This window comes from Xenopus laevis, chromosome 1L, assembly GCF_017654675.1.
Source record: "Xenopus laevis strain J_2021 chromosome 1L, Xenopus_laevis_v10.1, whole genome shotgun sequence".
NCBI lineage: Eukaryota > Metazoa > Chordata > Amphibia > Anura > Pipidae > Xenopus > Xenopus laevis.
This window is the reverse complement of record NC_054371.1, coordinates 176,212,664-176,236,772: the sequence shown is the minus strand read 5'-3', so window position 1 is coordinate 176,236,772 and position 24,109 is coordinate 176,212,664. Positions and strand designations below refer to the sequence as shown.

General features: G+C 42.5%; 1 protein-coding gene across 3 annotated transcripts; it reads left to right on the top strand.

Moving 5' to 3' along the window:
• Positions 1-46: 46 nt before the first annotated feature.
• On the top strand, positions 47-23,105 carry rnf34.L (ring finger protein 34, E3 ubiquitin protein ligase L homeolog). 3 transcript variants are annotated; one of them, NM_001091824.1, is given in 7 exon segments: positions 47-259; positions 6,481-6,693; positions 7,662-8,060; positions 9,156-9,206; positions 12,280-12,481; positions 15,028-15,057; positions 22,833-23,105. In NM_001091824.1, coding segments are annotated over 6 exon segments (1,068 nt in total). In that variant the 5' UTR covers positions 47-259; positions 6,481-6,495; the 3' UTR covers positions 23,021-23,105.
• Positions 23,106-24,109: the final 1,004 nt, after the last annotated feature.

Genomic DNA, 24,109 nt, shown 5'->3' with positions numbered 1-24,109 from the left:
GTCCAGCTCGCTAAATACTCCGCCTGCGACCTTAAAAGCAAGGTTCCGTGCTGTGTATTATGGAAAGCCCGGACATAAATGATTACCGGGTGACGGCAATTTGCATGTCTGTTAGAAACCAGCTGTACAGCATCCATACAAAACAAATGTTCGTTGCTAATAATTAATATAATAATACGCTGACCAGGAAAAGCATCGTACGGAAAATGATTTGCGCTTCCTGGACTGACCTCTAGGTGGAAGTAGCGGATAAGTGAAAGTGAGTAACTGAACCGGGAGAGCATATTCATATTTATAAATTGTACGACAGGAAAAGCTGATGGTTGGTTGTCAGGGAGCTGGTCAGTGTGGAGCGCTGTGTCATGAAGGTAACTACATTCGCTCTTGTTTCCGTGAGCTATTGCTCATTTATAGGCGTGTTCAGCTGAGGGACATCTTTGCTGTGGTACCTAATGAGCTTTCGCACATTCCTTCATGTTAACACTAAGCAGGAGGGGATGACAACTGAAGCCGAACGACTGTCTCTATCTTCATCTCTCTTGACCTCCGCTCCGCCTGCTACATCCGGGTATTTGTGCGCTTCAACCGGGGGTTCCCCATCTTTCTCATGCTGACGCGGCGAGTGATTGTAGTTTAGTATTGCACATCGATGCGCCACATTCTGCTCTCATAAATAACACAAAAGGGCTTTCTTTTAGGTTTAGACAATGCAAAATGCCCTGTACAACGCTTCTCACATGAGCTCTGTGTTGCAATAACATCGGGTAACATTGTTTTCCCCATAATGAAATAATTGTTCCTATATTTTTCCCCATTGCAATCCCATGCTATCTTGTTCCTCCAGTGGCAGCTTTGTGGGCCATAAAGGTTTCCCAGCAAAATTCTCTAACATTCACCTGTACAGACCTTTGGGCTATTTTTGGAAAATTAATTGTATTTGATAAATACAGGCACAATTGTACAGACCCCCTTTTTCCCCCATTCCTCTCACCATGAAGCATTTCTACTTAAATTCATGTTTGTTTGTGGAGCAGATATCTTCACATGTCCCATTGGGCAGTAATGGCAGTTCCAATTCATGCTTAGCTTAACACACACATCAACTTCCTACTGATTTCAGAGACATTGCCCATTGTTACATTTGATGTTCACAGCTCTAGGGCCTACCAAAACCTATTGATTTTATTGAATGGAACCATATGAAAGCATTGTGCTTGTTGCATGCACCTTGATTTAATATTTAGAGGCCAAAAGCATTGATGTTTCTCCCTACAGGATTAGCGCCTGTCCAGGCCCAGACTGGCAATCTGTGGTTTCTGGCAAATGCCAGAGGGGCTGCTGTAAATTGTCATAGACAGTCACTATATATTGGGCTGCTGTGTGGCCTGTTTGGGCCTCCTGTGTACCTGAAATTCCAGGGCCTATTTTGAATCTCAGTCCAGACCTGGGCCTGTCGGGCAGTAAAGTATTGCTTTTTTTCCTTTGGTAGAGACAATGCCAAGTGTGCAACATTAGCCTTGAAGATTTTTGGGTTTTGTGTCCTGTGTTTGGAGTAGAAATGAGGGTGAACAGAAAGTTGTAGCAGGCTAATTGAAACCTGCCTAACTGCTAGTTGACCCAGAGGCAGAAGGCAAAAAAACATTTGAAGCCTCTCCAATTTGACTCGGGGGGGGGGGGAATCTTTCCTGAGGCCAAGATGGAAATTGGACTGGTCCCTGGATCAACTATCTACTAAAAACTATTTAATTATTTTCTGCCTTGCTAAAAAGCCATCCAGTTATCTAATATATATCTGTCAGTACAGCCACTGTAGTAACCTTTTTAAATGAGCATTATTAGCATTATCTTAGGGGCTGATTTGCAATGGGGATTCCAGAAAGATATGCAGCAGATGGATATTTTACCTTTCTCTGAGTTGCTTCACACAAGATACAGCAAATCCTATGAGCTACTCGGCTTGTCCTGTTGTCATCCATCTGAATCAGTTTTGTATAGGGATGCATCGAATTTTAGGCTTTTTTTCGCACAATTTAAATGTAGCCAAATTCAATCTAAACCCTAAAATCAGATGACTTAAGGTCACGAGATTAAACATACTGCAATTTTTCTCTCCTTACTTACCGTAATTTACATTTACATATGCAAATTAGGATTCCAGATTGGCTGAATTCCTTGTGAAAAATTTGGCATTCAGCCAAATTACCAAAAAAAAATGGATTTGGTGATATGTGCATCAGATGCCCATCCACCCTGCCTCCCTGAATTTCCAGTTCCGGAAGTAAGTGTGGGCAGGCCAGGCGGGAGGTGTAGTTACAGTGGAAGCAGACTCTGCGGGTACAAGAGGCCAGTTGAGGCCCTAATAAATCTGCAATTTCAACATATTAAAACAGGTCAACCTCTGGATATGTTGTGGGCCCAGTATCCTCTAGTTATGCCACTGGAGAAACGTTTTTCCATGGTGGCGAAACCTGCTCGAAAATCATCTTCCGTGGCCCTGTTTGGTGTATCGCTAGTTTTGTAGCATTATAACAGTTGAACATATGATTGTGTCCTTTATATCCCTAAACATTTGTGAGATCCATGCCCCATGGTTGGCAAACAAGTCAAGTAAGTGCCGTGTAACAAACCGCAGTGCCAGGTTTTATTTACTCACAGAGCAGTTGCTTGCACATCCCTGGCTTGGCTTGATGTTGAAACAGTGTATGCTTACAGCTTCAGCAGCTCATTGATGGATCTTTAAATCATTCATTGACTAAAACCTGGCAGTAGACGCTGAGGTTTTTTTGGCTTTGTAAACACATAAAACCTCACAGATCAATTTTTATTAATGTAATTTAATTGTATTTATTGCTTTTTTTCCCCCTTTGGTTGATAAGATGCTTTTTTTTTAAATTAGAAATTTGCCTAAGGTAGGGATGCACCAATTTCATAGTTTCCCTATTCATCCGAAGACTGAATATTCCACACAGCAGTTGACCGAATTCTGTTCCAAAACTGAGCCCTAACAAAACGAAAAACAAAAGAAAGGGGCAATGCAAACACAATGGGTTATAACAAAAAATAAAAAAAATAAAAAAGGGATTGGAGGGAGGGATATAATACAGGTATGGGTTCTGATTTCCAGAAACCTGATATTCAAACATCTACAAATTAGTCCATCTTCCAAAGAGTCCATTTTATGCATATATAGTCCTAGTTTTTTAAAAATTATTTCCTTTTTATTTGTAATAATAAAACTGTACCTTGTACATAAATCCATTTGGGTGCCAAACAATGCCACTGGGTTTATTTCACGTTGAAATTATTTTAATAGACTCATCCAGAAAACTACAGGTCCCAAGCATTCTGAATAATAGATCCCATACCTGTACTAATAGTTCATAAAGAGAGTCAAAAGAATGTCATAAATTCTACCACAAATATATCAAGTTGTGTCAATATAGTCTGTGTAGGGCAAATTTGTGCTGCAAGTGTATCTCCCAAGTAGTGTAACCGTAATATTTAAATAAGAGGTTTATGCAATTTTATACCCTGGGTGCTTCCCCCCCCACCCTTCTTGTTTTATACAAGTCTGAACCCTAATTTAAAATTTAAATTTTAAGACGCACCCTAGGCCAGGTACCCTGTCTGTCCCTGGCTCATGCACAGTACAAGCTTTGCACAAGCACTGATGGTGCAGGAGAGTGGTTCCCCATCTCTACCACTGGTGCAAGTGACTGAGGAGATTTAAAAAAAAAAAAAATTTGCAGGAAAGTATCCCTTTAATAATGTACCCTGCGCTATTTTTGCCCCCTGCAGTCCTAAGACCTTGTTACCAAAGTGAGTTGTCACTGACAAATGATATTCATGATTTAGGGACTCCGGGTTCTGTCTTTTTTTAGGGTACCATAGTATTTAATCTTGTTGTTGTCAGCAGCTTCCATGCTCTGGTGTTGTGCTGATGAGTGCATTGATGCTGTAAGCATGCAGTTTGGTTTTATTGTGAGTAGATCTTTGCTAGGTCTGTGTAAGACAGTGTTCCAGATATCCATGGCGCCATACTGCCCATCATTTATACTGCCCATGGTCTCTGCAGAATAGCCTAGAGACATTCATACAGGTGAAGGTTAGGTGTCACAGCAGAACAGCACATACATATTTCATTTTCAAGTCACTTTCTGATGACAATTAGCACACTGAAACTCAGACAATGAAGGCTAATTGCGGATTGGTTGCTATTGGTTACCACACGGTACATTTTAGCCCCTTGCTATGCCATTCACCTTACTGGTAACATTTGCATTAGCTCTGTAACCCATAGCAACCAATCAGAAGTTGGCATTTACTGGTCTAGTGCATGGATAATGAAAACAAACCTTGATTGGTTACAGTGGGTTAAATGCTACGGTAAACTATTTTGGGGGGCATATATTCGGAATCCTTATCCATTCTGATATGCTCCCCTAAATGTCTAATCTGGCTAGTTTGTACGACTGAATTTGTACATACAAAAACACCAGGCAGAAATGTTCATGTTTCTAGTTCTACTTAATAGTTGAGGAAGATTTAGATGCAATCTTGCAAGTGAGTTCAGATTGTGTGCAGTGAAGGTAAGCTTTCTAGTAACATCTGTGGCTCATTCAGCCACACACTGAAATTTGGTTTAATTCTTAATGTAAGTGGGGCTGAGGTTATCAGAATTACCAACTATTCTTGTCTTCTTATCTACTCTGCGATAGGAGAGCATTTTATTATTATCGAGGTGACATGCAGTATGGAACCTCACTCTCACGTAACCTTGGTAATAAAGGAGGAATATTTTCTTGTTAGTACCACCTGTATCAATAAAAAACTATTCTGTATCAATAAAAAAAACTAGTGAATTAACCATAATATGATGCTCAGACGGAGACCCGTTTTCATTCTGTAGCAACAATGTTAATAATATAGATTATGTGATACATATAAGCCTCTGTTTTTTGGTTTGCAATTCTACTCTAATCTTTAAAATGTATTCTGCCTGCCCCAAAGTTCATCTATTGGAAAGTTGCTTAGAGTTGCATTTTAATTTTATCTGCATAATGTGCTTATGTTTTTGGGGGGAGATCCCGATGGTAGTTCCCCTTATTCTTCTCCTCCCACAGTTGCTTTGAAGGGGAGTTGAAGAATAAAAAAAGAAGAAAATATTTAAATAAACATGAAATAAATATAGTTATATATTGGGTAACATATTATGTAAATCTTTATTATTAAAGAACAAACAATGTATCGCTTTTTTAAACTTCTTCTCCTTTCTCTGCTTTCCCTCCACCCCACCCCCCCCAACCTTCCTTTCTCTTATTCAATAGAACTGCCCTGTGGTATTTCTCCTGCTTACCCTCTGCTTCCAACATGCATTGTTCTCTTCTCCCTCCTTATCTCTTCACCCTACCCTCCTGCACCCCAACCACTCCCTCTTCTCCCACAGGGTAATGAACATCTCTCATCATCTCATTATTTCAAAGTGCTGCTGTAGTATTCTATAGAGTGACATTGCACCATAAGATGTATTAAATAAAGGTAAATGTACTCCAACAATATGTTATATTTAAAGGATGCTGGCCACACATGGGCAGATCTAGTTTGACAATTTGGCATTGTATCTCTCCACGTGTGGGCTCAAAATGATAATTTTTCCTGACACAATACCGGTATGGATCACATTTTAATTGATTTGTTTAGGATATCCAATATAAGATCATCAACATATGTGTTAGTACTTGGTCTACTACACTGCATTAGGTCCTTTGCCCTCCAGACTTTAGGCAAAATTGTTCAAAAATTGGGCGTGACAAATGTGTCAATGTGTACAGATTTATCTTCTCTTTTTTGGTAAAGAAGTAAAGCTAAGTATCTCACACCCTTTATGCACATATGCAGGGCTGGAACTAGCTGTGCTTAGAGTGCAAAGATGAAGGGGCTCCAAGCATGTACCTCTTCTCCATGGCTGCTGTGAGGAGGGGGCGGGGTGTGCTGCCTTGGGTGTACCAGTAACTTTGCCTGATCCTGAACCTGTTTACCTGAAAGCGTCCTGAAATCACTGCATCATCAGCATAGTCATGAGGTGCGGGCTGGCCCGAAGCCCCCCAGGACCCGTGGGTTAGGGCCGATTTGAACACAATGTCTTCGGGGTCCCGGCTAAACATTATCCTATGTCCACCCCACCAGCACTTTTCTACTGCCCCATTTCCACCTCCGAGCACACTCTTACATACTCACTATGGACATGCCCCATCCCTCCTTTGACATTAGGGCGAACGCAGATATATAAATGAGCATAGTCATAAGGCAGGTTGAAGGTTAACCAACTTCTGTTACATATCAAGTCATTATAAAGCTGTGCACTCCACAACTAAAGAAAGTTGAGACTACAGGAGCTGGGGCTCTCTAGTAATTCTGTAGCACCCAATTACTTTACACGCTTATTGTTTTCAATATGTATTTTTTTTTTTCATTCTGTAGTCGGGGGCCAGCTCCATGTGGGCTTCTTGCTGTGGCTTGCTGAATGAAGTCATGGGTACTGGAGCAGTGCGAGGTCAACAGACAGGTTTCGCAGGAGGAACTGGCCCTTTTCGATTTGCATCAAATACTGATTTTTCTCCATATCCTGCCTCGTCTTCTAGCAACATTGTGTGTAAAGCCTGTGGGCTAGCATTTTCTGTCTTCAGGAAGAAGGTGAGAGTCAAAAATAAAACTAGTATGCACAGCTGCAAAGGAAAATGAAATGATTGTATTGTGGTAGTCTTTTTCTTGCCATTGGGATTTATCTTGTGTATATACCTTTTTGAGATTGGAAAATGTTAATAAATCGAAAAGTATTGTGTCATGGAAACCCATAAATGTGTGGCCATCATAACATTTATAATCCGTAACATTTATATAGTTTAAGGCAGTGATCCCCAACCAGTGGCTTGTGAGCAATATGAAGCTCACTAACCCCTTGCATGTTGTTCCCAGTGGCCTCAAAGCAGGTCCCTATTTTTGAATTCCTGGTTTGGAGGCAAGTTTTGATTTCATTAAAACCAGGTGTATTTCTAACAGAGCCTCCTGTATGCTGACAGTCTACATAGGGCTACAAAATGGCCAATCACAGCACTTATTTTGCACCAAACAGGAATATTTTTCATGCTTGCGTTACTCCCCAACTCTTTTTACATCTGAATGTTGCTCACGGGTAAAAAAAGGTTGGGCCCCCTGAACTAAATAATTAAAACTATGATATTGATATTAAAGATAACCTGGGGCGGTCTAATAAACCTCTGGTTGGCACATGCATTTCTAATATCGTAACACTGCTATTGATAGAGATTACTTTAGATCAGGGTTGCCAAAATATCTTCACCTTGGTACAGGTATCACATAATTATCATACAGAGGGGATTCCCCATACATATCATGTCAACATCTAGGCCTCACCCATTTGTCACTACTAAAATTACATTTAGGGTTGAAGGTGGCTGATGAAATTGCTGTACTTTGTTGCATTGCTTGTAAAGAAGTCTTAACCAGAACAATTGCAATGCTTTGTTTCTTCTTATAGTTTCAGTAATTATGTATATGTATTGTGCCCATTATATGACAGATTAGAATGGGAAGGTTAAGCATGTTTTCTGCATATCCATGACCCATTCATTCTTTTTTAGCATGTGTGCTGTGATTGCAAGAAGGATTTCTGCTCTGTGTGCTCTACACCTCAGGAGAACTTAAGACGTTGCAGTACCTGCCATTTGCTACAGGAGACAGACTTTCAAAGGCCTCGGCTTATGAAGCTTAAAGTAAAGGATCTGCGGCAGTATCTATCCCTTAGAAACATCCCAACTGTCAGTTGCAGAGAAAAGGAAGATTTAGTAGATATGGTACTGTGCCATCATGGCCCCTGTCCAACAGAAGACATGGACATTAGTATGGACAGCTCTGCAAGATCTCAGTCCTCTAGCTTCTTACCACATTCAATTTTCTCTTCACCTCCTGTGCCTTCACCATCTGTGTCCTCATCTGAGGGAGAACTATCTGAAAGAAGTGGTAGCACAGCCACATCCCAGGTAAATCAAATGAAAGGTAACTCTTACCCACATTTGCCATAATCGAATCTGCATGGTGCTATGAAATTTATTAAGGTAGACGCTAAAATGAATAGAAGTGTGAAATAGTTGCAACATCCGCATATTCCTGTAGTCTCAAATTATTCTTAGTCCAATCACTGCCGTTTCCATCCAATAAAGCTAATGCAATTCCAACATTTTTACCCTGGTGGTTTTACATCACAAAACCTGCTGTCATGGACATTTAACTTCTGCCCCAATAAGTTTCATGCCACCATGATTACTGGAATATTCAACAAAAAGGCAATGTGATACAGAACTTGGATCAAACGCAGAACATTGCTGCAATGGTTGTGCTTTTTATTTAATCACTACACGTTTCAAGCAGAACTTGATAAAGAACTCTGCTTGAAACAAGTAGTGAATAAAAAGCACAACCATTGCAGCAATGTTCTGCGTTTGATCCAAGTTCTTTATCGCATTTGCCTTTTTGTTGAATATTCCAGTAATCATGGTGGCATGAAACTTATTGGGGCAGAAGTTAAATGTCCATGACAGCAGGTTTTGTGATGTAAAACCACCAGGGTAAAAATGTTGGAATTGCATTGCTTGTGGTTAAAAGACTGTGATAGATACCCCCACTCTGTAAATAGGCAGTATATTTCATGTGCTGAAGTCCTATGTCCTATTCATTGAATTCGTGTTGAACAATTGGTGTGCTCTGTTTTTATGATTGGTGGTTTCATTTTGATGTGAATTGCCTCTTCAAGCTTCTTTTAAACAAGTGTCTTCTCTGGCCAAAATCAGATTGGCTGAATCGTATGAGCTAATGGTATCAAAGACCTACAGAAGGGGTGTGTCAGTCAGGGCTTAGAAAGCTCAGCAAGACCGCAAAATAAAGAAAGTGCAGGACCAGCAAAGAGCAGTTACAGACATCTTGGAAGTGCTTAACTTTTTGATATAAAGATCAGTTAGAAACATATTTGTATTGGCACTGGCTGTTCATATTGGGACATTTGTCCCAAGCTGAACATCCCCATAAACTGACATGTAAGTCTGGGGTATCATTTACACTATTTGTTGCTGTTTGTCTAGGGTACAACTGAAGCAATCTCAGCATCTGATACAGAACCCCAAGAACCACAGGTAAGTACAACTCTTGATTAACTCATAGTGATTTGCCTTCTGAACTGTTTGCTCTTGCACACACAAGCTCTGAATTAAGGCCATCTTCCATAGAGTTCATTTTAAGAAAGTAATTTCAATTTTATAAGTGATTTAGTTTTTCTCTGTAACAATGAAATGGTACTTGATCCTAACTAAGCTGCATACATCCATATTGGTGGCAAAACAATCCTAATGGATTAAAATTTAAAGGATTTTTAGCCGACAAATTATGGAGATCTAAATGAAGGAAAGACCCTTCTCCAGCAAACCCCAGGTCTCGATCATTCTGGATGATACTTTACTTGTACTATGAAACTACTAATAGCTAAAATGAGTGTTAATTTTTCCTTGTGAAGCCCAATATTACACTTTAGATTGCCTCTCCATGTAGCAGCAATCAAACACCAGAAGGATTGCCACATTTTGTCAAAACTGTCACCCAAATATGCATACCAGCCAGGCCCGGTTTCCAGCAAATGCCAGTGGAGACGCTGTAAGATTCTATAGACAGTCGCTATTTAGTGGGGTGGGGTCTGTTTGGTTCCCTGTGTAAATGCCAGGGCCTATTTTGAATCCCAGTCTGGACCTGATACAAGCAATCACAAATCTGTGTGTTCTGTAGCCTTTATGGATGACTAAACACAGAAAAGAGTGGGGTGGGGTCTGTTTGGTTCCCTGTGTAAATGCCAGGGCCTATTTTGAATCCCAGTCTGGACCTGATACAAGCAATCACAAATCTGTGTGTTCTGTAGCCTTTATGGATGACTAAACACAGAAAAGATAAATAAAATGAAGATGTAAATTGTATATAAGCAATGTTACCAATGTATATCTATTAGTGGTAAGCGTAAATTAACTGGACCTGTAGAGTAGTCTTGAAAACTACTTATCCAAGCGATTCTTCAAATGATGTAGAATATATAATACTAGACATTAAGCCCGTTAAATTAACGGGCGCTAGAACATACATGCTTGTTGCTGTGAGCCCGCCCTTCCTCCCTTCCCCTCTGCTGTCAGCCCAGCTCTCATTCAGCCACTCATTCACTCAGTCACTCACTCATTAACTCATTCATTCAGTCACTCTCACTCACTCACTCACTCACTCAGTCATCACTCAGTCATCACTCAGTCATCACTCAGTCATCACTCAGTCATCACTCAGTCATCACTCAGTCATCACTCAGTCATCAGTCAGTCATCAGTCAGTCATCAGTCAGTCATCAGTCAGTCATCAGTCAGTCATCAGTCAGTCATCAGTCAGTCATCAGTCAGTCATCAGTCAGTCATCAGTCAGTCATCAGTCAGTCACTCATTGACACAGTCAGTCACTCATTGACACAGTCAGTCACTCATTGACACAGTCAGTCACTCATTGACACAGTCAGTCACTCATTGACACAGTCAGTCACTCATTGACACAGTCAGTCACTCATTGACACAGTCAGTCACTCATTGACACAGTCAGTCACTCATTGACACAGTCAGTCACTCATTGACACAGTCAGTCACTCATTGACACAGTCAGTCACTCATTCGCCAGAAAGTCCATGGGAAAGTAAAGGTGAGGCAGTTGCTGCTGTGAGTGCCGTGAAATACAGGAGCTCAACAAAAGCAGTCCCTGTATAACTGTGGTTCAGCTCCCTCCTTTCTTCTCGCATTCCCAGCTCTCTGCCATGTTCCCAGCAATTGTGTCACTGCCCAGCAATTGTCCCGCTGCCCAACAGTCCCGCTATCTGTGAGCTGTCCTGTTTTTACTCACACAGCCCGCAGTCCCGGAGCGCTACTTACCGCAGTACCGCAACGCCGTTATTATCCAGCTCCTTGCCTCCAGTCTGACAGCCAAGCCCGACGTCACAAATCTCATCACGCGAGATTGAGGCATCAGCACTACTTGTAACTGTGGTGATACTCCTCTGCTGTCAGCTCCGCTCTCTTTTCCCCTCTGCTGTCAGCCCAGCCAGTGCACTTCCCAGCCACTCCGACCTCACGCGTCACTTCCCCCCTTCAAAGGCGGCTACTGTACGTGTCGCGTCACTGCGCTTTTATACGCATGCCAGTGACGCCGTAGTGACGCGAGATGAGCCAAGGAGCTGGACGTTAACGGCGTTGCGGTAAGTTCCAGCAGCGATCCGGCACTGTGGGCTGTATTAAGTAAATTAGCAGCTCTCACATCTGAATCCCTGGAGTCTATAGTTGAACGTCCCATCACACCCGGTGCTGACTCTCCCTCGGTTCTACATTCGCCAGTCTTTACACGTACGTCTATGTGCTGCGCGCTCATTGGCTGGGAGCGTACGGCGTGCTCATTGGCTACATATATGCAGCATATGCGCAGTTGGGAGGTATGCGCCAGAGACGGTCCGTGGGGCACATGCGCAGTAGCGCATTTCCACGGACACAGGGACGGACTGGACGCAGAGACACTTGGATTTTATTATATAGGACTAGTAACATTTCTCTGCATTAACCGTTAAAAAACGAGTGTACCTTATATTCTTATACACAGATGATTCCTAGTCTGCACTTTAAAAACTTAGCCTGTCTTAGCCTTCCTGGTATCCCCTGGCTGCCCTAGGTTAGTGTGTAAACAGAACAGTTTCTCAGATTTCTGCACTGTTCATATTTGAAGAAGAGGTTCACTGTAACATTAACTTATTACATAATATAGAGAGTGATATTCTAAGGCTATTAGTAATAGGTCTTTATTTTTCTTTTACATTTTTACTTTGGTTTGGAGTTAAGTATTGGAATTAAGGTTATTTGTTGCTAGGGTTCCATTCAACCCAGCAACTACGCAGTGGTTTGAATGACCGATTAAAAAACTAATATAAGAGAACCTGGATAGAAAGATAAATAATATAAAGCCGTCTCACAGAGCATTTGACCCAGTCATCCAGATAGCATTTAAAATCGAAAGGAGGCAAAAAATAAATAAAAAGAACATAAAAATGAAAACCTTGCTAAGAGATCACAGTTTTTATAATATTGAGTTAACTTGAAAGTAACCCGTTCACCCTATGGGGATCTTCACTAACACTGTGGTTTATTACAGACAGCTGAACTGTCTCGAAAGCGAGCAAGAGTGTCCCTGTCAGATCTTTCAGTGCTGGAGGATATTGATGCGCTCACAATCCGACAGCTAAAGGAAATCCTAGCTCGGAATTTTGTCAACTACTCAGGATGCTGTGAGAAATGGGAACTGGTAGAAAAAGTCAGTCGCTTATACAGAGAGAATGAAGAGAACAGAAAAGCTTGTAAGTGCAGTATTAAAGGTTTAGTATGAATGACAAATGAAATGCCATATTGTTTCTAATAACTTTCTATGCATTATCTCATATTTCAGCATCTGTAATTGCTGTCCTACCAAGACCCAGTGCCATTTTCCCAAATACACACACACTAATTTTGCACTTCTTCTTCTTTTTTTTTTTTTAGACTTTATGCTCCTGCACTTACAGCACTGCACTTTTGTCTGAACATCTTCAGGAAAATGCACTACTGCTCTTTTTCCTTTCCACAGTTTCAATTTATTCACTCTAGGGGGCTAATTTACTAAAGGTCGAAGTGGCTAACGCTAGCGAAAATTCGCCCGTGTGACGTCATTTAGTTACTAACGGATGCTGGCGTAAATTCGCTAGTGAAGTGGACCTACTCTAGCGCTACTTTGGACCCTTATGCCAGATGAAGTTGCGCTATGGCGAAAGGACGTAACTACGCTAATTCACTAACTTGCGCATTTTACTGAACATTACCTCTTGTGCCAGACTTGCCTTCGCCACCTCAGACCAGGCAAAGTGCAATAGAGTAGATGGTGCTTGCTTCAAAAAAACGCTGGCGTCTTTTACTTTTTTAAGGGTGATAGGCTGAAAAAGATCGTAAAATTTTTTTGGGGGTACCCTCCTTCCCCCCCACATTTCCTAACATATGGCACCTAAACTATACAGTGGGCACATGTATAGGGCAAAATAACAACTCTATTTTATTTTATGAAGCTTTCCCAGGCTTGTGTAGTGTATTTGCTGCTACATAAACGTTCATTGTACTTTAACTTGCCGCCATATGCAAATTAGGCATCGCTAGCCCAACTTCGCTACCTTTCGCTTCCATGAGCGCAACTTCGGATTTTAGTGAATTAGCGGCGCCCTGGCGAAACTTCGCCTGGCAAAGTCAACCGTTGAGTAAATTTGCCCCTAGGTCTCTCTGGGTTGATTACCTCCCAGAGGGCTAACAGGCTGCCTGGTTCCAGCTCTGCATGCAGATACATGGAGAAGATTTCAGCATGGAAATGCAAAAGTATGCCTTTTCATGGTGAATTGCTCCTTGTGCCTGTCAGAAGAGAGGCAGAAGCAAGCACAGAAGTGTGAAACTCGCCTCGGGCAGCAGCACCCCTCAGGTTACCATTAAGGGTAAGGCCAGACGAGGAGATTCGGGGAGACTTTATCGCCTGGCGACTTATCGCCACGTCTTTTGCGCGACTATCTCCCCGAACTGCCTCAGCGTCTTTTGCGCCACTATCTTCCCGAACTGCCTCAGCGTTTTTTCGCCATAGGCTACAGCGCAAAATTGCATGCGCTAATGCACACGCGGCGATGCGTTTTCAATAGTCGCCCAAAGTTGCCTCAGTGAGGCAAAGTGAGGCAACTTCGGGCGACTATTGAAAACGCATCGCCGCGTGTGCATTAGCGCATGCAATTTTGCGCTGTAGCCTATGGCGAAAAAACGCTGAGGCAGTTCGGGAAGATAGTGGCGCAAAAGACGTGGCGATAAGTCGCCAGGCGACAAAATCTCCCCGTCTGGCCTTACCCTAAGAGCCAAATTCGCTTTTTTTTTTTTTAAGCTGGAAACTTGTCTTCTAGTGTGAGAGAACGCAATTCGCTCTCCGCATTCGTGTTTGGGCCCTCCTCGGACCCCCTCCAGTGCAAGAAAGGTAAGCGCTGGGGGGCAGCATTGAAGGAGCCGCCTCTGGCTGAAACTCCCCTGGATGTTCCCAACTGGCACAATTGACTATCTGGGTGGAAGGTGCACATCATACAGTCTTGCACTCTCTCTGGGCTCATTTAACTGGTTTTGACAATAATCTGGGTTTTGGGTAAAATAATGCTGCCGCACTCACAACCTCTTATCTCTCCTCTTTTTAGGTTTTGGCAAATAGCTCATATTCTTATCTCATTACAAGTTATCAACCCACTAACCCCATTGTGGCATAACTCTGCTTACCCCCTCATATCCAAACTGGAGAATATTTATACTTGGGTGATATATAGGGGCAGATATATGTGAATTTAGAGCTTGATAAATAAAAACTCGCCCACGTTCTGTTCACTTCTAATCAGTGGGTGAAAGTTAGAACTCGCCATTTGTTAAATATGGTTCTAAAAATCCTATAGGAATGAATAGAGCGTGGGTGAATTTTTATTTATTAAGCTCTAAACTCACATTTTGATAAATCCGCCCCATGGTGTCCATACCCTGGGAGATTTATGGCAAAATGACAACCCCATTTCTTTGCATAACTGAAATTCCAATACCATATTGCACAGTCAGTGTGTTAAATATCTCCGACTATCTATCTCCGAAACAAGCCCTTCACAACCCTCACAAACGCCAGAAATTTACTGTTGCAATGTCTCTATTTCTAAACTTTAAGAATCTGTATTAGTTTGATTCAGTTATTTTCTACATATTGGCATTATTAGTGTGCTGTGCTATTTATTAAGTCATTTATAATGGTTCCAATCTGTCTCTGTATTGTTCCCTTCATGTTTTTTTTTTTTTTTTTTTTTTTTTTTCTTTCTTACAGTGCAGAATTCAGAAAGTAAAGCAGATCCAGGTTTGTCTTTTTCTTTTTTTCAGTTTAGCTGCTTGATTAACATATGTGTATTCACAAGCTTGGTTTGATCAGAGTTTAGTCTTGGGTACTGTTATCCTAGACACCCAGGTATTATACTTGGGGATATGCTTTGTGATTACCTCCATTAATATTATAGGTTATATTGTAATTTATATTAGTAGGATCATGTGACTGAAATATAGTGCCACCTTGAGCAGAAAACATATATAACAATTTGTAGACTTGAGATAACCCTGGCACCTAAATCTGAATTGGGGTTAATCTAGATCATAATGCCTTCACAAAGAATTTAATTTAAGAGTACAGAATGTTTAATTGAATATGTTTACAATGTTTACTTTATTTACTGTTTCTAATATAATCAAGTTTCAGTCAGATTTTGATTGGCAGTTAGGTATATACATCAGTGGATGGGGATGCTCTCTTTTCCTAGAAGATTTGTTAGAGGGCACACTTTCAAAATTACTGACTGAAATCATAATTACTGACACAAATCTCTCTATATCCATCTACATGCAAGGTTTGTGCCAGAGTTGGTTTGTATTAATTATAAAACACCTATTAAGCAAAGAGAGCCCCCTCCCCTCATATACAGTCGTATGAAAAAGTTTGGGAACTCCTCTTCATTTTTTGTAGTTTTGTTTATCATTGGCTGAGCTTTCAAAGTAGCAACTTCCTTTTAATATATAACATGCCTTATGGAAACATTAGTATTTCAGCAGTGACATAAAGATTAATGGATTAACAGAAAATATGCAATATGCATCATAACAAAATTAGACAGGTGCATACATTTGAGCACCCCAACAGAGATATTACATCAATACTTACTTGAGCCTCCTTTTGCAAATGTAACAGCCTCAAGACTCCTCCTATAGCCTTTGATGAGTGTCTGGATTCTGGATGGTAGTTTTGACCATTCGTCCATACAAAATCTCTCCAGTTTAGTTAAATTTGATGGCTGCCAAGCATGGACAGCCTGCTTCATATCATCCCATAGATTTTTAATGATATTCAAGTTGGGGGAATGTTGACGTCCATTCCAGAATATTGTACTTCTCCCTCTGCATAAATGCCTTTGTAGATTTCACAGTGTGTTTAGGGTCATTGTCTTGTTGGAATATCCAACCCCTGCGTAACTTCAACTTTGTGACTGATTCTTGAACATTATCCTGAAGAATTTGTTGATATTGGGTTGAATTCATCCCACCCTCGACTTTAACAAGGGCCCCAGTCCCTGAACTAGTCACACAGCCCCACAGCATGATGGAACCTCCACCAAATTTTACAGTAGGTAGCAGGTTTTTTTCTTGGAATGTTGTGTTTTTCTTCCGCCATGCAAAAGTTTTTTGTTATGACCAAATAACTAAATTTCTCTGCAGTCTCCATGGGGACACAGGAACCAGTGGGGTAAAGCTCCATCCCTCCAGGAGGCAGGACACTTGATTGACAGATGAAAAGGGGACGTGCCAGTATTACCTCCGCTTTACCCCTAGTACGTCCTCTATGTACTTCAGTTTTTCAAGTGTCCTGCCTCAGGAGGATGGGCTATATGGTCTCAAGAGAGACCCAACCAACTAAAGGAAGATCTTCAGTCAGTGTTTAGCACTGACACCCGGGGAAAAACTTGGGACACGAATAGTTGTACCCAAAGAGTTAACCCCCAACACAGGAAAGAGAAATTCCGGTATACATCCCCTTAGGGGGAAAATAGCCACCCAGAATGTATCCTGTCTCACCCTGGAGACAAGGGATTCTGGCCAGGAAATCTGCGGAGCAGGTATGGGGCTACATGCACAACCTCCCACACACCAATGCACACCCCGCCTGCAAGCCTAGGAGCAGTCCACTACCATTACTGGCAAAAGGACAGGAGGGGCTGCGGCTGCTGCATGCTCCCAGGCTGTCTAAAGCCATGCCTGGAGTAGACGGAATATCGCAGCCCTACTCAAGGGAGCCGGGGAAAGCCATGCCTGCGTACATCTGAAAGCAAGTGGTGTAGTGACGTCACCGGCTATCGCGAGAGGGATAATTGGCGCCAGCGCCCATTTTCTTTCAAACGGCAAGCAGGGGAGACGCTGTCCACAACAAAGGGGGCAAGTAAACAGCAGGCGCCTTCCACTTCACCCCCAGTACTTCCCTGAGACCATGGCAGAAGTTAAGGAAGGGGCATTATTCCCTCAGGGGGGGGCCACGCCTCAAAGACAAAAGGTCAAATTACATATTTGGCTTGTACAAAAAAATGTAGTGCAAAATTTATTAGTGGCCAGACGGATCCTCTCTGTCAGACCTGTTCTCCTGGGTAGACTATGGTTGTCCCCGTCTACTACTGGCAGAGGGCTCCAGGCAGTCAGTCTCACCTGAGGAAGGAGTTTCTCACAGTTCTGCCTCCATTACTTCAGGAGAACCCCCAGCGCCACTGTGGGCAATTCAATTATCCCAGTCACTGGCATCTCTTCAACAAATGCCCCAATAGCCGATACTATTGCAGGGACCATTGCAGAATTGATTGGCAAGGCTATGTCCAAGATGGGCGAAGCTTCAACAGAGAAGCGTAGACGCACAGCTACTAAAAGAGCAGTGTCACCAAATTCTACACCATTACCATCTGATGTGTTAGACGCTTCAGAATCCAAAGGATAAGTTATTTCCTCACCCCCCGAATTCAGGATAGGAAGAGGAGGAGGAGAGAGACAAAGACACTCACCACGATGTGGAGGGTGTCATTAGGGCAATTACAAGGTCCTGAAGTTAGATTCAGCCAATGATCAACCCAAGGCTAAAGGGCTTTTTAAATGGCAACGTAAGTCAACAACTTATTTTCCAGCCCATAATCAGTTACTGGCAGTGGTTCAGGATGAGTGGAACACACCTGAAAGGAAATTCCAGGCCTCACTAAAGTTTTCGAAGTCTTATCCATTCCCAAAAGAATTAGTTGACAAATGGAGTGTTCCACCAGTCATAGATGCGCCAGTTTCGAGGTTGTCCAAAAAATACAACAATACCAGTCACAGATGCAGCTGCGTTCAAAGATGCAACAGATAAACGTTTAGAAACTCTTCTAATTCCACATTTGCAGGGGCAGCATTACGCCCAACCTTGGCATCGGCATGGGTCAGTAGGGCTATAGAGGCATATTCAGAATCTCTAATTTCTGGAATCCAGGAAAGCACTCCCAGAATTCAAGCAGCAAACTACATTGCAGAAGCTAATGCCTATCTCTGCAAGGCAGTACTTGATACAGCACAGTTAGCGGCTCGCACATTAGCGGTGGCCGCACGTTGCACACTCTGAACTGAGGTCCACAAACCAATTGTTTAGCCAAAGAAATCACTGACCGCATTGCCTTTTAAGGGCTCATGCCTCTTTGGAGAAGAATTCGAAGAAATCAAAAAGTCCCGCTCTGCAAATACATTTCGGCGGGGAAGATTTTTTTTCCGAGACCACAGCAACAGATCCACGAGATGTTCGAATTCGCCTAAAAGAATATTCTTTCGTAATAGGCCCAATGACAAATCTAGAGCAAACTGGAGGCCAAATAAGCCCCAGGGCAAGACTGGCCAGGACAAGCCCACCTCATCATGACACCCCCTCCGGGATTGCAGTTAGCAATAGGGGGGCAGACTTCTGCGGTTCTGGAAGGTATGGCTCCAACACTCTTCCGACGTCTGGGTGAAAGAAATTGTAACCGAAAGTTACCATCTGGTTTTCAATTCAAACCCACCTCGGAGGTTCTTCATGTCTTCAATTCCCACCGATCCAACGAAGGCTCGGGCATTTCGAGATTGCTTTACGACACTACAACAGACAGGAGTGATTGTTCCAGTACCGCAGCAACAAAGATTTTACGGCTATTACTCCAATCTATTCATTGTTCCAAAGAAAGAGGGGTCTTTCCGTCCAGTACTGGACCTCAAAAGGTTGAACAAGTACATCAAGTCTGTGAAGTTCAAGATGTAGACTCTATGTTCAGTCATTTGCGGCATGGAGGTGGATCAGCTGTTGATGTCTCTGGATATCAAAGATGCCTACCTGCACGTACCAATATGGCCAAACCATCACCAATACCTGAGGTTTGCCTTTGCGAACCAACACTTCCAATTCGTAGCACTCCCATTTGGACTGTCTTCTGCCCACACAAAATTGATTGCAGTTACAGCAGAAGCCCTGAGACTCCAAGGAATACCCATGATGCCTTATCTAGATGATCTTCTAATCAAGGCAAGGTTAGAGCAACAAGTGCTAACCAGTCTAGAAAGGGCAGTGTCTCTAATTCAACAATTTGAAGATCAATTGGGCCAAGTCTCGGCTTCGGCCAACCAAAAGGATGATCTTCTTGGGACTGGAGGTCGACACACACAAAGTACAGAGTTTTCCTCCCATCAGAAAATAAATCAAGCTGAGGAAGCAAGTATGGAACCTCGGAGTAGCCCACAGACCAACCTTTCACCAAGCAATGAGGGTATTGGGCTCCATGGTTTCGACTATGGAGGCAGTACCCTTCTCTCAAATTCACCTTGTCCTCTCTAAGTCAACATTCTCAGATGGTGGAAGAGGGGATCTCTTCAACAAACCTTTCCATTCTCTGGTGGTGGTTATCCCAGGGAACACTTCCAAAGGACAATCATGGGCCACACTGGAATGGATGGTGATGGCAACAGATGCCAGCCTCACCGGATGGGGTGCAACTTGGCAAGGCAGAACAGCACAAGGTGTTTGGCATCACCAGGAGACACACCTGCCAATAAACGTAATAGAATTGAGAGCCATCCAACTAGCTCTCCTCCACTGGTCAGCACTACTCAAGTCAAGAGCAGTTAGAGTACAGTGCGACAACACGACCGCTGTGACATACATAAATCGCCAAGAGGGAACTCGGAGCAGAGGCGCACTAACGGAAGCAGAAAGAATTGTAGACTGGGCAGAGAAGAACGAAGTGTTACTGTCAGCAATTCACATACCAGGAATCTCCAATGTACAAGCAGACTTTCTAAGCAGGCACGAAATAGATCCAGGGTAATGGGAACTTCACCATGAGGTATTCCAGGATCTAGTTCAACATTGGGGTTGATCTCATGGTATCCAGGATCAATCGAAAAGTTCCCAGATTCTTTGCCTGGTGCCGGGACCCTCTGGCAGAGGGAATAGATGCAATGACGCAAATATGGACATTCAAGTTGGCGTACGTCTTCCCGTCACTACCCAGGGTACTCAAGAGAATAAGACAGTCAAATCTGCTAGTGATAGTCATGGCACCATTCTGGCCAAGAAGAACATGGTACCACGATCTACAAGAGTTGTCAACAACAGCACCCTTACCGCTACCTTGCAGATCAGATATCCTTTGTCAGGGACCCATACACCACCCCAACCCAGGACTGTTCAATTTAATGGCGTGGCGGTTGAGGTTGTCATCTGGAGAAGACCGGGATTCTCACCAGAGGTAATAGCGATCTTACTAAATGCCAGGAAACCAGTTTTGTCAAAGATTTATCACCATCATCTGGGAGACTTATTGGAATTGGTGTCAAGACAGGGAATTCCATTTGAAACTCTTTCCATACCAAATATACTATCCTTTCTACAGAAGGGTCTAAACCTCGGACTTCAGCTCATTTCTTTTAAAGTTCAATTTCGGCTCTCTCAATACTTTGTCAGCATAGACTAGAGTTGGAAGAGACCGTAAAACGTTTTCTTTGAGGAGTTGCTCATGTTGTCCCACCTAGGCGGCCCTCAACACCAAACTGGGACCTAAATGTAGTTCTAGAGGTTCTCATGGAACCCCCATTTGAACCACTGGCATCCGTAAATCTGGAGTGGCTGACCTGGAAGGAAACATTTCTCATGGCTATCTCTTCAGCAAGAAGAGTATCCGAACTAGGAGCATTGTCCTGCGATCCCACACTACTAGTATTTCAAAGGACAAGGCAGTACTGCGGACCAATCCGTCATTTCTAACTAAAGTGGTATCATCATTTAATCTCAACCAAGAGGTTATAGTACCGTCTTTGTGTCCAGATCCAAAGAATGCAAAAGAGAAAAAACTACATGGGCTTGACGTTGTCAGAGCTCTAAAGATTTACATTAAGCGTACGAGACCAATTTGACAGTTCGAGACATTGTTGATTATTCCATCAGGACACCGAGTAGGCTTACCAGCGTCCAAGGCCACTATGTCGAGATGGATCTGAGAGGCGATTCGAAGAGCCTATGTGGCTAAAGGCAGATCACCACCATTCCGAATTAAAGCGCACTCTACAAGATCGATGGGAGCATCATGGACATGGCGCAATTCTGTCTCGGCAGAACAGATCTGCAGAGCGGCGACCTGGTTCAGTCATTGGGGTAAAGCTGAGGTAATACTGGCACGCCCGCTTTTCATCTGTCAATCAAGTGTCCTGCCTCCTGGAGGGATGCAGGTTTACCCCACTGGTTCCTGTGTCCCCCTGTCGACTACAGAGAAACGGATTTAATGGTTAGTACATAAATCCCTTTTTTTTTTTTTTTTTTTTTGTCTCATCGGTCCAAAGCACTTTGTTCCAAAATGACTGTGGCTTGTCTAAATGAGCTTTTGCATACAACAAGCGACTCAGTTTGTGGCGTGAGTGCAGAAAAGGCTTTTTTTCCTCATCACCCTGCCATACAGATGTTCTTTGTGTGCTGAATTGTAGAATGATGTACAGATACACCATATGCAGCAAGATGTTCTTGAAACTGATTACATTTTCATTTCATATTTCCTCTTTGATTGAAAGACAAACAGCATTACAATGATTATATTAAAGTAAGTCCAAGCTAGGAAAAGTGGCCTTGCCTGTGTGAATCTTACAAGCTTCTAGTACAATGCCAGATGGCCCTGTTTACATGTAGCCATTCGTAAATGTGGCCAGATATTGTTCTGAGGTTCCCTGTTGCTGCCCCCTTTTTTTTTAAACACCGTTCTTTTTATTTTGTCAACTTTTAAAGGGCTACTGCAGTGTAGAGTTAGGTTGTATATCTGGATAGGCAGCCAACATAATAAGAGGCTCCGGAAGTAGCACAGGTACAGCTGCCAGAATGTCCGAATAACTTACTGACATGTCTGTGCTGCTGTGAGGATCTACAGAACATATGCAGTGTTGGGAAACTGTGAGGCAGGCCCTAGAGTTTAAAATGAAATAACCCCTTTTGTTACAAAATAAACAAGAGCAAGACTCAGAGGTGTACCCCAAGCATCAACAACTGTTCTACAGGACATTCGCATTCTCCTTCAAACAGCATATTTATTGTGCATTGGGGAAAACATCTGGGGACCCAGTTAATAACAATAGCTCTACTTAATAACAAAAAATGAATTGTCAAAATAACAAACCAAAATAAGCAACATTTTCCAACCACAAACCCTGTTTATTGGGTTAAAGTTGAACACGGATACTCAGACCCTTTAACTGTTTCCCTGCTAAGCACGTACACACTGATGTCAGCAAGGGGGTTAACAGCCTACTTACTTTTAGTGTAGAATCTATGTTTCTGCATTCCATTGGCCACTACAGGGAATATTGCAGTTCAGAGCAGCTAAAGTGACTGACGGGGGAATGGTAATAGTGAGGGGGGGGGGAGACTGCATAAAGCAATGAGTGAGTTGTACAACAGCAATAGTTATTCAGCCTTCAGTAACAACTGCAGTGGTTTTGACCCCTTTTCCTAGTCCAGTATTGGCTTTATAACTAACCAAACATTTAACTTTATGTTTTGGACTGAATTTTGTCTTCCAGAGAAAGTACGGCGCTCATTGACTGGTAGTGAGGACAACCTCTGCAGAATTTGCATGGATGCAGTTATCGACTGTGTGCTCCTGGAGTGTGGTCACATGGTGACGTGCACTAAATGCGGGAAGAGAATGAGCGAGTGTCCAATCTGCCGCCAGTATGTGGTGCGCGCTGTCCATGTATTTAAATCTTAAAGGGGTTGTTCACCTTCCAAACACTTTTTTCAATTCAGTTGTTTTTAGATTGTTCCCCAGAAATAAACTTTTTTCATATACTTTCCATTATTTATCTTTTATGTTTTTTCCAAAATCTATGTGAATGTTTGTTTGTGTCTGTGGTGTTTGAGTCTGGCAGCTCAGTAATTCAGATGCAGACTCTGAACTGTTACAATTTTGCAACATTGAGTTGATCCATTTCTCAGCAGCATCTCTGGAGTATTAGCAACAATTGTATCAAGTCTAACAGCTGCCTGTAATGAAACCCAGAGATTCTGCTCAGCAGGGACAAAGATAAGAAATGTATCAATTAAATGTATCCATTTAGAACAGTTTACAGGATCGGCGACCCCCCCTCCCAGAGCTGCTTCAGAAGGAGAGAAATGACAATTTACACTTCAATATTAGAAAAACCGTCACACATAGAAAATAGAAAGTCATTGGAAAAAGTCGTTATTTCTGGTGATCTATCTGAGACCAACTAGTTGTTTGAAGGTGAACAACCCCTTTAAGGGGAATAAACTTCCCAATCATAATTAACTATTACAATGCCGCTGCTTTGGGACAAGTTAAATCTTGTTACACACTTGATATAGGTAAATGTTGGGTATAAATTGAACAAGGTTATCTCTATCCTGTGACAATCCCCCAAATAATGGGTTCTCTAGCACCCATTTAAGCATGTGAATGTAAACCATGTCCCACCTATAGCATCCCATGTATTGATAGCATAGCAACTAAAAGCGCCTGAAGTACCCCCATTAAATCTCCTGTGACCCCATTTCAATGTTTGAGTGATTAAATTTGCATTTAAAGCTTTTTCGATGGGGTTCTCATAGACATGTACCATTTCAATGTCTGTATAAAGGGGGTACTACAGTCCTTCTGTGATCTTCAACAGCAGATGCATCTTCCTAAAAGTGTCTTTTATCAGTATCTTCAAGGTGGCATTTCACTCAGGCCCAGATTTCCTTTTTCGGCGCTCCTAGGCTGCCAGGTCCTAGCGCCCGCCCTCTTTTACGTGCACCCGATACCCCACCACCACGCAGGCGTGCGCACATGTGGTGG